Here is a 14,021-nt window from a genome sequence, read left to right as displayed (position 1 = left end):
GGCTCGGTCTGTCCCCTTTGGAATTTAGAAGAAAGAGAGATGATCTCATTGTAAAATGCTGTTGTTGTTCGTCTTTGGGTTCGAAGATGACCATGACTTCACTTTCAATGCTAGATCCAAAAAGAAATATGACAGGGTAGATGTTGTGAGTCCCAAATGTTTCAAGATTATGGGCTGGCATTTAAAATTTAGAATCAAAGACTTTTTTCCTGCTGCAGAGTTATGGAAGTTCGGTCATTAGAAGAATTAAAAATGGGGTGGATACATTTTTGAAAGATTGTGTAATTGTGGATTATAACCGAGGAGGAATTGAGGCATGAAGTAGATCAACTATGACTATACTGAAGGATGGGATTCACTGAAGGGGCGAGCTAGCTTGCTCCTGCACTATTTTCTTGTGCTCTTATGTTACTCCAGCAAGTTGTGGCATGCTCCCATAACTTTGAATATTTTCCAGGTTTTTTTTTCCTTTACTGTTGCAAGAAACAAGGAAGAACATAGAATTTGATATAAACGATAGACACAAAATGCTGGAGTAACTAAGCGGGTCAGGCAGCCTCTCTCTCGAAAATGAATGTCAAGACTGTCTGAAAAAGGGTCCCGACCCAAAAAATCACGTCCATTTTCTCCAGAGATGCTGCCTGACCCACTGAGTTACTCCAGCATTTTGTGTCTATGTTTGGTATAAACCAGCATCAGCATTTACTACATTATAGAATTTGATACATCTCTTTTGTTGCTGTACTGGCTTAATTTGGACAAAGTTTACATTAAAACTCCAGGAAGTTGTTTAGAGATTGTTTAGATTGCAATGACAGCAACGCATATTTAGCTTCAATATTATATACAACAAAATTTAAAAAGTAACATTTAATCTTGGTTGTAATGTGCTGTCAAATGTCATGTCTACAAATCTCTAACATATACATTCTTTGCAATAAAAATAAGAACTGGAACCTGGATTTTATTATGAATGAGTTTATCGAAGGAGATTTTAACTCAAACAAAACCATTTTATAAATTGTTTGAGTTATTGTTCTAAATCGTTCTTCATTTTAAACAAGTTAGCAATGATAATAAAACTGCAGGGAGAAGAATTTAATCCTAATATGCTAAATGTTTGTAAAATCAGTCATTTCCTGGCTTGATTTGTGGAGTTGTGGAAATGGCAGCATTCAGGTAGTTCCTTTTTTCAGTTGTCCATAACTACCTACAGTTTAGGTTTTATAGACAATAAACAATAGGTGCAGGAGGAGGCCATTCGGCCCTTCGAGCCAGCATTCAATGTGATCATGGCTGATCATTCTCAATCAGTACCCTGTTCCTACCTTCTCCCCATATCCCCTGACTCCGCTATCTTTAAGAGCTCTATCTAGCTCTCTCTTGAAAGCATCCAGAGAATTGGCCTCCACTGCCTTCTGAGGCAGTGAATTCCACAGATTTACAACTCTGACTGAAAAAGTTTTTCCTCATCTCCGTTCTAAATGGCCTACCCCTTATTCTTATACTGTGGCCCCTGGTTCTGGACTCCCCCGACTTTGGGAACATGTTTTGTTGCAATGGTAATTAACTCTCAAAAAGTGTGCAACATTGAAGTGCGTGTGCTTTACATTTTTCCAATATAAATTACTCCAATAAATTAAATCACCATTACACACACAAGCGTAACAATGGGGATAATCATTTATTGTAAACAGATAAGCAGTGCTACAACTTGTACCTCTGAACTTGCGCACAAGGAATAGTTAAATTCTTTGTGCCATGTAGTAAAGTGAAAGTGATGAACATCAACACAACTTGTTCAAACACACATTGGTTGACAAAGGAAATTGTTTATAAATCAAATGAGAATCTTTTTAAAGTAATCTAAATTTTGAAGTGTTTTAATGCTGGTCATCACTATATTTTTGCTAGATGGCTCATTTTAAACAAATTATGAAATAGAAACAATTCTACGTACAGTAGCTGCACCCCATTATAAATGTAATATATTGTAAACAGTGTTGATTTGAAAGTACAGAAGGATAAATTCACATAGTTACACTGATGTTCTTTTTGCATGTAATTTATGCAAAAAAATATACACACTAATGGCACCATTTTCGGCACTGCCAAGAAAAAAATCTTTCGACCTGCCTTTTATCAAGATTTAGAAAGCTACCATGGCTAGTTTAAATAGTCACATCTTTTCAATGAATTTACTTGAAATAGAATGTCCTCCAACTTTGGATGTGGATGTTAGATTTAGATATCAAGAATTTTAGAAATGCTATTGTTGAGCACTTCAAGATAAATGAAAAAGAAACTCACATTTAGAAATCGTGGGGGAAATGCTATTGGACTTCATGAAGAGATATTCAAAGCAGGTTTTAGAGTTGGGGAGTATTTAGTGGTGGCAGTTCTTCACAATCCAATATTCTACAATAAGTTTCATGCAATCTACTTACTAACATGATTAATTTTATTAATTCCATAAAAGGGAAATTAAACATTTGAAATGTTGTCTTCTGTCTGATGATGGAGTTCTGAAGGTCCTACTAAATGATGTTAAATGGTAAACATCACTTAGGGCTTCGCAGACTTTTAGTGCTGTTTTTGGACATATTTATAATGAATTGTTTTCAGGTTATAAACATCTTCAACTCAACAGAATAAAATATAACACATCCTCATAGGATAAATGCATAAGTTCAGGTGTTGAAAGTATCTCTTCGGCCACAATATTAATGAAACGGCTGAAATGCAAATCTTTGCTATTCCAAAGTTGAAATGATTTTTTTATGACTAATCTTGAGAAATGTTAAAAATATAGTATACATTTTAAATTAAGCTCCAGTGAATTTTAAGTGGATGCCGTAAAGACTGACGTTACTATTGATTACTGCTCAATAAAAGGATAATATCCTTTACTTTTAAATAAGCATAATTCTATGCATGATTACTTTAGCAAGGCTAGGAATTAGATGTTTAAAGCTTTGTCTGTATGGTTAGGGACTATTTTCATACAGGGAGCCACAGATGAGGTCAATCCAGGTTTTGCTTAATGTACATACGTAATGTACTCCACATGGATAGTAACCTGGAACTGGACCAGTGCCTGACTTTCCTTTCCCTAACCACAATATACAGCAATCCAAGCTCTGATATACGAACCAAGTCTGTTGTTACCACACAGTTAAAGCTGTGCTATGATTGTATTTGCATCTTTCTTTATTTTACTGTTATCACTGAAACCACAAATCAGTTTCCTATTGCCTTGCGTTTAGTTTAAAGCTGCCCTTTGATGCTAATAAAATTAGCGCATGATAGAAGAAACATTTCCAATGATATAATTCAAGGCAGAAATCCCAGTGCACAACAATTCACAATAAAAATGTAATTACTTTGCAGTAAAAAAAAGGATTATCATCTTGTGCTTGTGTTCAAAGATACAAACAAAATTCCAGTATGTGAACCATAAAAAAGCACCTGAATCCAAAGTAATTTACTTTTGGAAGTTTATTTCCCTTGTCAGTTTTGCTCTTCCCATACCATTCTGAGATATGGTTCTAAAGAGGCAGATTGGGCAACATGAATGATGGCAGGTTACTTGAGCATAAAGAAATGTTGGCATCAAATCTAAGCTTTATTCTTTTTGCTGTTGACTAAAATTTCGAGCCGGAGGCAAGAACAGGAATTCTGGCCAAAATTTCCATCACTAACTTGTGTGTCAGGGAGTTGTAGATTTCTTTCAGTATCTAGATGTGCTTTCTGTTCATGACTGTAATGAGAACTTTTTATTTTAATTGAGTTACCTAAACTAGTTCTAAATTAGGAGAAAGACTTCACACCAAAGCTTAAATTCAGTTTAAATTCTATATTAAAAACCTGAAATTTCTATGCACCAAATGTTGTTGTGTATCAGAATGGGCAACCTACACTCCAGTTGGGCTAAATTACTATCTAGAATAAATTACATTACATATCTGGTTTCGTTTGTTAGTTAATGCTAACCTTTACTATTTTAAATGCAAAATTTAGTTTGAGTTAACTTAAAATATCATCATATTAAATCTGTTGGTATTTGTCTCGAAAAGCAGCTCTTTAGAAAGGATTGATACTGCTGGCATGCATTACTTTCTAAATGAAATAGGTTAGAGAATTGAATAGCATGGTGTGTTAGAACACAGGGCCATGGTTAGATAGAAAATATATTAAATTTGAAGCCATGGGACCAAGGATGGGGAGTGGGAACTTTAGAGGTGATGCAAATAGTACTTAGGACTGAGACAAACTGTTGAATTAGAGGATAAAGATCCTTTCCTGAAACCAATCTTCTGTTTCAATCCTGGTCCTTGCTTCCCAGATTGATGGGTGAGATCCATTCCCAGGACTGGATTTGCACCACAAATATATAAAAACAAGAAAAATGTCTTGTCTATGATTTGTCATGGACTAATTCTTGTAACGTCTTTCTAAAGAATATTGGCATGCCCTTGTAGGTTTCTGATGTACTGGCGTGGCGTATTGGAATGACAAGGTGCACATTGATTGCTGTTTTGCTTGATACTGTGAATTATTTAACCTGACATCCTGGTGGTTAGAGAATTTTAGCAGAGGCCTGAAGTTTTGTAAAACTGAGCTGCTGATAAAAAACTGCAATGTAAAATAAAATTGCCTTTGCATTGAACTCTGCAGCAGCTTTTTGTCTTAGTTGCTCAATCAACTCTGCTATAGGAGAGCATACACTGTTAGAAGAAGAATGGAGGATCTTACAAAATATAGTTCAAAATATAAAATGTAACTTGTATATTTTAAGAATAAAACTGTAAGCAGTCTTGAATTAAAAAACCCTAAGTATTATCTTAACATGATGTTATTAATAATTACAGTGAACATTTTACAATATTCAACATGAAGCAGCAACAAGAATATCACTTTACCAATAAATTGTCTGAACTATTTCTTTGACTGTGAACATGATTGTGAAGGAAGGTGACAGTACAGCTTCATCAGGTCACCCTCCCAATGCTGTTTATAGAAATTGCCTTGGTTTAAACTTAAATGGTTTTCCATCTTTATAAATTTTTTTTGCTCATTTATACATCAGCAACCCTTGCTAAAATACGAAACATAAACAAATTTAACAATGTATCATGATTATTCACCAACTACACATACAACGGGTTACAGGAAGAAAATACACTTTGCTGAAAAGTTAAAATATACTTGGAATACTGTTTAAACAGGACAACACCTTCAACATTTTTGAACAATGATTTTTGACTCTGCTCGGTTGTTCTTTTGTTAATAGGTCACGACTTATTATCTGGTCTACCAAAATCCAGCTGTATACTGTATGTATAGTAACAATAAAATACTATGTTGGAAGTTTAGAAAATAAGTTGAAAATCTAAAAGGTGGACAATAGCACCATCAAGAGATAAAAGCCCTTAAATCCCATAATAAAACCGGCTACAAAGTACACTAGAAAACTGTGAAGTATAATCCTCACACTATTGTAAGAAAGCTACAACTAAAAGTAGGAATTGTTTCTTCCCATATAAAAGATGAGATTACAAAATCTAAAACAACTATATTAGGCATGCTAGCTACCTACTCTGTCCTGAGTTGTGACTGTGAATAATGACCACAGTATCATAATTGTACAGCATGCAGCCTTCACAATAATGCCAGGCAAATATTTTGTGTCACAGTATACTGAAAACCAGTCTGGATTTGTTTCACTACTTGTTAGTTTCTAAGAGAGCACCATAGTTTTCTGAAAGACCTATTATATGCTGTGTTATTCACAAGCAAAATAATCCTTCAGAGGTGCAAATAGGTGGCGAATGACAGGCACACTCCAAGACCTTCCAAGAAGTTTCTGCCGAGCTCCTCTCCCCATGTTCGACACGTCCGTGTAGTGCACTGGAAAGCCAAAGATCCTGCAGGAAGAGAGCAGAAAATATGTTGGTCAAATTATGGAATTATAACTGAAATTATCCATATTTTCAGTTTGGGCTTTTCTTTACAAATGTAACTGCAGCATCCTAGACACCCTTTGTTTCAAACATCCATCCGTGAAAAACACCCATCACCTGTATCCACTTAATGGATTGAGCTGCTTCAGATGTATTAGATTTAGTCAATAGACAATAGGTGGAGGAGGAGACCATTCGGCCCTTTGAGCCAGCACCACCATTCAATGTGATCATGGCTGATCATTCTCAATCAGTACCCCATTCCTGCCTTCTCCCCATACCCCCTGACTCCGCTATCCTTAAGAGCTCTATCTAGCTCTCTCTTGAATGCATTCAGAGACTTGGCCTCCACTGCCTTCTGAGGCAGAGTAAGTCAGCAGGTAAAACTTTCACTTGTTCCGCAGCTTTTGTTGATATATATCGGCATTTGACGATACCGTCTCGTTTCGCACAAAAGGAATTCAGTGTAACATAGGTATGCAAGCTGTGCGCTGGTAGCTGAAAATACTGTTGGCGCTGAAAGAGGTATCCATAATGTATACCCAATGTAGACGTTACATTTTTTTGCGCAGGCAAGGAATCCACCAATCATTTACAAAATAGGTTGTTCTAAACATGGCTGATGTCATTAGAGGCTTTCAGGAAAGTTCACAAGTACTTTGCTGGTGAGGTTCCTGCCTGGGGTAGCAAGCACAACATTTCTGTCGGCCAGTCAGCTGTGAAGGAACTCTTAGACCTAATATCTGGTAAGTTTTGACTTGCCTATTCCAGCCTACAGATTGTTGCTGATCTTCTATGTTACATAGAAACATAGAAAATAGGTGCAGGAGTAGGCCATTCGGCCCTTCGAGCCTGCACGGCCACTGATATGATCATGGCTGATCATCCAGCTCAGTAACCTGTACCTGCCTTCTCTCCATACCCCCTGATCCCTTTAGCCATAAGGGCCACATCTAACTCCCTCTTAAATATAGCCAATGAACTGGCCTCAACTACCTTCTGTGGCAGAGAATTCCACAGACTCGCCACTCTCTGTGTGAAGAATTTTTTTCTCATCTCGGTCCTAAAAGACTTCCCCCTTATCCTTAAGCTGTGACCCCTGGTTCTGGACTTCCCCAACATCGGGAACAATCTTCCCGTTTCTAGCCTCTCCAACCCCTTAAGAATTTTATATGTTTCCATAAGATCCCCCCTCAGTCTTCTAAATTCCAGCGAGTACAAGCCCAGTCTATCCAGTCTTTCCTCATATGCAAGTCCCGCCATCCCAGGGATTAATCTGGTGAACCTTCTCTGTACTCCCTCTAAGGCAAGAACGTCTTTCCTCAGGTTAGGAGACCAAAACTGCACACAATACTCCCGGTGCGGTCTCACCAAGGCCCTGTACAACTGCAGCAGAACCTCCCTGCTCCTAAACTCAAATCCTCTTGCTATGAATGCCAACATACCATTCGCTTTCTTCACTGCCTGCTGCACCTGCATGCTTGCTTTCAATGACTGGTGCACCATGACACCCAGGTCACGTTGCATCTCCCCTTCTCCCAATCGGTCACCATTCAGGTAATACTCTGCTTTCCTGTTCTTGCCGCCAAAGTGGATAACCTCACATTTATCCACATTATATTGCATCTGCCATGCATTTGCCCACTCGCCTAATCTATCCGAGTAGCAGGTACAGGCTACGGAGCTGGATGATCAGCCATGATCATATTGAATGGCGGTGCAGGCTCGAAGGGCCGAATGGCCTACTCCTGCACCTATTTTCTATGTTTCTATGTTTTCCATGTGTTCCGCAGAGCACAGCAAGGAGGTTGAGATAGCTGGGCAAAAATATGAACACAGAGAGTCATGGAGCATGGAAACAGGCCCTTCGGCCCAACCTGCCCCTGCCGACCAAGATACTAATCCCACCTGCCTCCGCCCACATCATCAATCCTGGGTCTAGTTTTTCCTACATGATTCTTACAGCTACTTTCCCCTTACATCCAAAAGTACACGGATTTAGTTGCACAGAATGAGTGCCACCTGGCATCACTTATATAAAGCTACGTGACATAGCCTCACGAAGGCATCTAGCAGCTATAAAGATTCTGCAACAGATAAAGAACATTTGTATGACATTATTATTTAGGAACTTTATGAACAACATAAATCTAGTTACAGAGGCTGAATCATAATAGTCTCAAAAAAATATTTCATCCTAGAAAATATTTTCCCACATAGGTCACATTATGTGTGGTACAAGCGCTGACGATTTAGAGATGATATTTCTTCCTTAAAGGAAGAAAATACTAAAGATCACAGAAACTACAGTACAGTGAGAGGTCTTTTCTCTTAGTATATTGGTTTATTCTGATCCAATAGGCTTTCCCTATAAATGATTAAATCAATTAGACAGACTATAACATAGATTTTGTAACAAATAAAGGGCGTGTCCCACTTAGGTGATTTTAAGGCGACTGCCGGCGACTAGGCTGTCGCCGAACGTTGGCCGGGGTGTCGCGGGCATGATCGTGAGGAGTCTTCAATGAATCGTAGTGGGTCAGGTAAGCGTGGGAATTTTGCGATTTTTCTGAAGACGGTGTAATCTCTTAGCCAGGTGCTAGTTTCACAAAAAAGTAACTTGTATCGACCTGACTCGGCATTGTCGTGGTCATTGTCGTAGGGTAAAAGAACATTTCGGCGATCTGCTACGACTTTGACAGTCGCCTTAGAAAGTGCGTAACTGGGACAGGCCCTTAAGAAACCTTTAAGTGAAATGATCAGAAAATGCAGCAAATACAAAGGCCAGGCACTATCCTCAGAGAAAGAAATGACTTTCTCTTTTCAGATCAAGTTTTCTTTTGCAATAGAGCACAGAAATTGGTTAATAACTATTTTACAAACATGTAATTACAAAGGTGAGCACAAAATTGACAATAGAATTGCACTGATAAACCAGATAAAGGATCTCAACCCGAAACGTCACGCATTCCTTCTCTCCAGAGATGCTGCCTGTCCCGCTGAGTTACTCCAGGTTTTTGTGTCTATCTAAAGAAACACATATCTGTACCCAAAACAGCTCTGTACACATGCAAATAAAGTACCTAGCATCTGAAGTATTTTTACAAAATTTGTCCATCTTGAATGTACCTAACTATTGCTGGCTGCTCCCAAGACTACTCACAAATACCTGAATAACCCTCATTCCATCACTTTCCTTCATCCCAGGTCATACTTGTCTAGGCCCACTAGCTCAGCAAAACTCTAGAGCAAATAACCCGTTGTATAGTCAGGACCCATGAAATAAATGGTGGGCAGTGGACTGGAGAGAGCATACCAACAAGAATAGGTCATATTCCAGATGCTAGCAAACCATTGCCTCATGGAAGTAGGCAACAATAGCAGCAAAAGCTTCGCACTGTACCTCGATATAAGTGACAATAAACTGAACTGAACTATTATTTTTGTTCTTCTGTAAACCTGGAGGTCATTTGTCGGTGTATACTTCAGTAATCAGAATTACCAGAGGCTCAGAATACATTTTTTATGGTTTGCATTGTGTAATGCACATTGTAATAATGCAAGTCATTTTACCTTGGAGCAATTTTCTCAAGATTATTTCTCTGATCACGTCACCTTCACCTGCTTCTCAGCTATCTGCCACGTCGCTTACCAGAAATGGTCCCAATGATACTTAACCTTAATCTAGTCAACTTGTTTAGTTTTTCTAGTTTAGAGATACAGCGCGGAAACAGGCCCTTCGGCCCACCGAGTCCGCACCGACCAGCGATCCCTGCACATTAACACTGTCCTATACACAATTTACATTTGTTACCAAGCCAATTACCCTACAAACCTGAACATCTTTGGAGTGTGGGAGAAAACCGAAGATCTCGGTGAAAACCCACGCAGGTCACGGGGAGAACGTACTAACTCCAATCGTATCCAATTGTTTACAATTTTTTTAACATCATGTATCCGAAATAAAAAAAATTTAAACATTCGTTTACTCCAGAAAGAAATTGCACATTAGATGGTTGTGGAATAATAGTTTGATTTTGATTAAACTTGAGCATTTGTTTAGTTTAGAGATACAGCTCCTACGGCTCACTGAGTCCATGCCAACCATCAATCATCTGTTCACACTAACTCTACATTATCCCGCTTTCTTACCAACTCACTACACACTTGGGGCAATTTTACAGAGGCTCACAATTAACCTACTAACCCGCATGCCTCTAGGGTGAATCCACACCTCTTTGGGATGAGGCTTAAATGAAAATTTAATCTATTTTTCAGTTCCAGGCAGCCATCTTGAAAGACAAGATGATGAGGCAGAGAGTTTCAATGCAGATCATCACGTCAAGTACAGACCTCCCTACGACACCTTACAACCAAGAAAACGGCATCGTGATTATCCACAACACGAGGCCGCATCAACCGAACGAGCGTCAAAAAATACAAGTTGCAAAAAAAGTGTGTACCCTTTTTGACATAAATTTCATGAGAGCAAATTTTTTTCCCTCTCAAATTTCTGGGTAGTGGTTTGTGAATTCTGTAAGGGTAAGTTTCCATTACCCGAAATGGCTGTAACACAGGGGTTGCCTGTACTATATTCACACCCCCTGGTTATTTAAATAGACAACAATTTCAACACCACCTGGCAATACCACACCTCGAGTACTGTGTGCAGTTTTGGTCTCCTAATTTGAGGAGGGATATTCTTGCTATTGAGGGAGTGCAGCGTAGGTTCACCAGGTTAATTCCCAGGATGGTGGGACTGACATATGATGAAAGAATGGATATATGGATTATATTCACTGGAATTTAGAAGGATGAGAGGGGATCTTATAGAAACATATAACATTCTTAAGGGATTGGGCAGGCGAGTTGTAGGAAAAATGTTTCTGATGTTGGGGGAGACCAGAACCAGGGGTCACAGTTTAAGAATAAGGGGTAGGCCATTTTGGACTGATATGCAGAAAACCTTTTTCACCCAGAGAGTAGTGAATCTGTGGAATTCTCTGCCACAGAAGGCAGTGGAGACCAGTTCACTGGATATTTTCAAGAGAGAGTTAGATATAGCTCTCAGGGTTAACGGAATCAAGGGATATGGGGAGATGGCAGGAAGGGGGAACTGATTTGGGATGATCAGCCATGATCAGACCTACTCCTGCACCTATTTTCTATGTTTCTACCCATTTTGGGGTCTCAACGAAGGTGGGTTGCAGTTTAGTTCCTGGGAGTAAGCATTCTTCTCCAGATCTTTTATCATTGGTTTCATGCAATTACTCTAGTGCGATAAGATAATTTCAAACCAGTTAAATATACTCACCGTAACTGAAGCAGATTTTTATATTGCTGTAAACACATTTCTTTTTAGTATAGAAATGATTTTTTTTCTGATTGCAAGTTTCTACGACACAGAACATTTTCAAAAAGCTAATGCAATCAACAGCAGATCATAATATTCCATCGCTATTGAGTTTTATTTCATGTGAAACACTTTACTGTAATCCAAAGACACAAAGTGCTGGAGTAGCTCAGCAGATCAGGCAGCGTCTCTGGAGAATGTGGATGGGTGACGTTTTGGATCGGGACCCCTCGTGGTTACTGTTATCCACCTATGATTTGAAACGCTGTGTTAAATAATATTAAGTGTCTGGGTTGGACTGTGATTCTCCTCACGTATGTCCTTGATTCAAGCTTGATTCAAGGTCAGACACTGAGTGGAGGACGTCTATGTGGTTAAAGGGAGGAACTGAAAGTAGGTTCAATGAAACTGAAATGGGGAGGAAAAATGAACTTGAAAATGGGTGTGAAAGAGGCATTTGAAAGGCTCACCTTTCCAGTTCTGTACACCAGAGAATGTCTTCCTTCCCATTCATGATAACTGGGAAATGTTGATCCTTGCCCTGCTTGATGGAGTTCGACCTTGTTGTTATGGTCCTAACTTTGCTAAACTGTAGAACATTGCAATAAAAAATGTCAGGGTCCATTTCACGAGATATCCAATTTAAAATCTGAGTTTCAACACATTGCAAATAAATCATTACCTCAATTTCACAACAGAATTATGTATTTTCAAAATCCTCATTACTTTTAAAGCAACACATCCATCTGATCACCTCCTTGCAAAATGTAATACTAGTCAGACAGGACCTCCTCTTAACAAACATTGCTGACTATCCCTGATCAATTCCTCAGAATCCTTTCCAATAATTTCCCTACCAATGATGTTAGACCCACCACCCAGTAAGTACCTCACTTATCCCTACACTCATCTTGCATAAAGATACAAAATGCACTGTTTTCAAATCACCCGACACCTCTTCTGCGGCTGGTGAGGATTTGAAAGTTTCTATCAGAACCCCCTTATCTCCTCCTCTGCCATCAGTAGTGGCCTGGGATACATCTCTTCAGCTCATTTAATCTCCTTTCAGCCCATGAAGACAACTAATACCTCCTTCTGTGCCAACCTTGTTGATGACTTCCTCTCCAACAGGAAGCCTGTTAGAGTTGGTGCAGCAAGAAAGATTGAGAAAACGATGAAATGTAGGAAGCCGCCTCAATCAGCATACATGACCCTTTAGGACCGTACAAATGCCTTTGATTCCATCTATCAACAGGAACTGATGCAAATCTGGCAGTCCTCAGAAATTCTCCTCCATTCTATGCCTACGACGTGTCTAATGTGTCGTTATCTCCAATATGCAAGCTCAGTTTGACCAAAGGTTCCAGAACAAACCGCCAGTGTCAGAACAAGAGCAGAACACAGGAAGAATTCAGCAGCTGTGGAGGCAAAATGCGTACGTTGATGCTTCAGGTTGGGACCCAGTATCAGGACTGAGAAGAAACAGGAAAGCTTGCCGGTCTACAGCAGCACAGAGGGCCAGGTCTATGCGATAGGTGTAACCAGATAGAGAGGTGATGATGCCTTCAGGTTTCAGTAGAAATCTTGCTAGTATCAAAGGAAAGATGTACATTTCTTTCGATGCCAAACTCCAAGCCAACAAGCTGAGAACATTTTAATGACAGCAATTGGCTTTACTTGGAATCAATTTTCCAATTCAGAATCAATGGCTGAGGAGATTTATCATTTATTTATTTTCCCAAAATAATTAAATACGAAACTATTAGTGAATTTCATTTGCCATGTTTCCTAATCAGGAGATTCATATTACAAATGCAGAGTAACTGTGCAGGAAAAGGAATGATTATTGGTACAGGAGCCTGGAATACCTGGACTGCAGGCTCCATAGATCCTTGAGTGCATTGGCATTGACAGAATATGGGCAATCTCTCATATCGCTTTACTCAATTTGAAAAATGTGACCAGTGTGAACGATCCCAGTGCCTTCAGCAAAGGGGGGGGGGGGGGGGGAATACACAAGGCTAAGAACTTATATTAACTGTTATTATATTGATTGTTTAGTTTACTTTGGTTTAGTTTAGAGATGCAGTGTGAAACAGGCCCTTCGGCCCACCGAGTCCACCCCGATCAACCATCCCCGTGCACTATCACCATCCCACACACTAGGGACAATGTACAATTTTCACCGCAGCTAATTAACCTACAAACCTGTAAATCATTTGGAGAACAATCCCAACACATTTCTGTTGAAGCCACAGAGAGAGGAGATGGTAATACAGTGATCCTTACAATGAAAATCGCCCCGGGTACTAGAAAGATCTACTAAATGTAGATGGATGACTACTTAACATTCAAGTGAGTAAATGATGAAAGTGTGTATGGAGAGGAGCTTACCTTCGCTATCCTACCATGCTCAAGGCAGTGCTGGAGTTCCAGTTTATCTGCTGAGGAAGCGACCAGGGGCCTGAGAAAGTGGAAAATCTGACTTCAGTGTCAAATATTCCATGCAATTTCTCAATCATGCATTTTTAACCAATGCAGAAACATGTTTTTTGTTATAACTGAAGACTAATCACAATAACAGCGAAAATATGATGCTGGCTAATCAAAGAACAACAAACCTCTTTATGGAGAAATGCAACACAAGTAATAAAAACTGATTTTAGTGATCTCACATTAACATACTAATAAAAGATCAAAAGACG

At 39.1% G+C, this 14,021-nt stretch overlaps 1 protein-coding gene across 1 annotated transcript in view; it reads right to left on the bottom strand.

Annotated features, from left to right (window-relative positions):
• Window positions 1-1,719: 1,719 nt before the first annotated feature.
• dnmt3bb.1 (DNA (cytosine-5-)-methyltransferase 3 beta, duplicate b.1) overlaps window positions 1,720-14,021 on the bottom strand; it is an 89,434-nt gene continuing 77,132 nt past the window's right edge. The window contains exons 20-22 of the mRNA XM_078419164.1: window positions 13,711-13,780; window positions 11,787-11,905; window positions 1,720-5,927 (exon numbers count right to left, since the gene is read on the bottom strand). Of these exons, the coding sequence (XP_078275290.1) occupies window positions 5,786-5,927; window positions 11,787-11,905; window positions 13,711-13,780 (331 nt within the window). The 3' untranslated portion in view covers window positions 1,720-5,785. The remainder of the gene's footprint in view (window positions 5,928-11,786; window positions 11,906-13,710; window positions 13,781-14,021) is intronic.

This window comes from Rhinoraja longicauda, chromosome 22 (assembly GCF_053455715.1).
Source record: "Rhinoraja longicauda isolate Sanriku21f chromosome 22, sRhiLon1.1, whole genome shotgun sequence".
In the NCBI taxonomy this organism is placed as follows: domain Eukaryota; kingdom Metazoa; phylum Chordata; class Chondrichthyes; order Rajiformes; family Arhynchobatidae; genus Rhinoraja; species Rhinoraja longicauda.
This window is presented reverse-complemented; position numbering and strand designations above follow the sequence as displayed.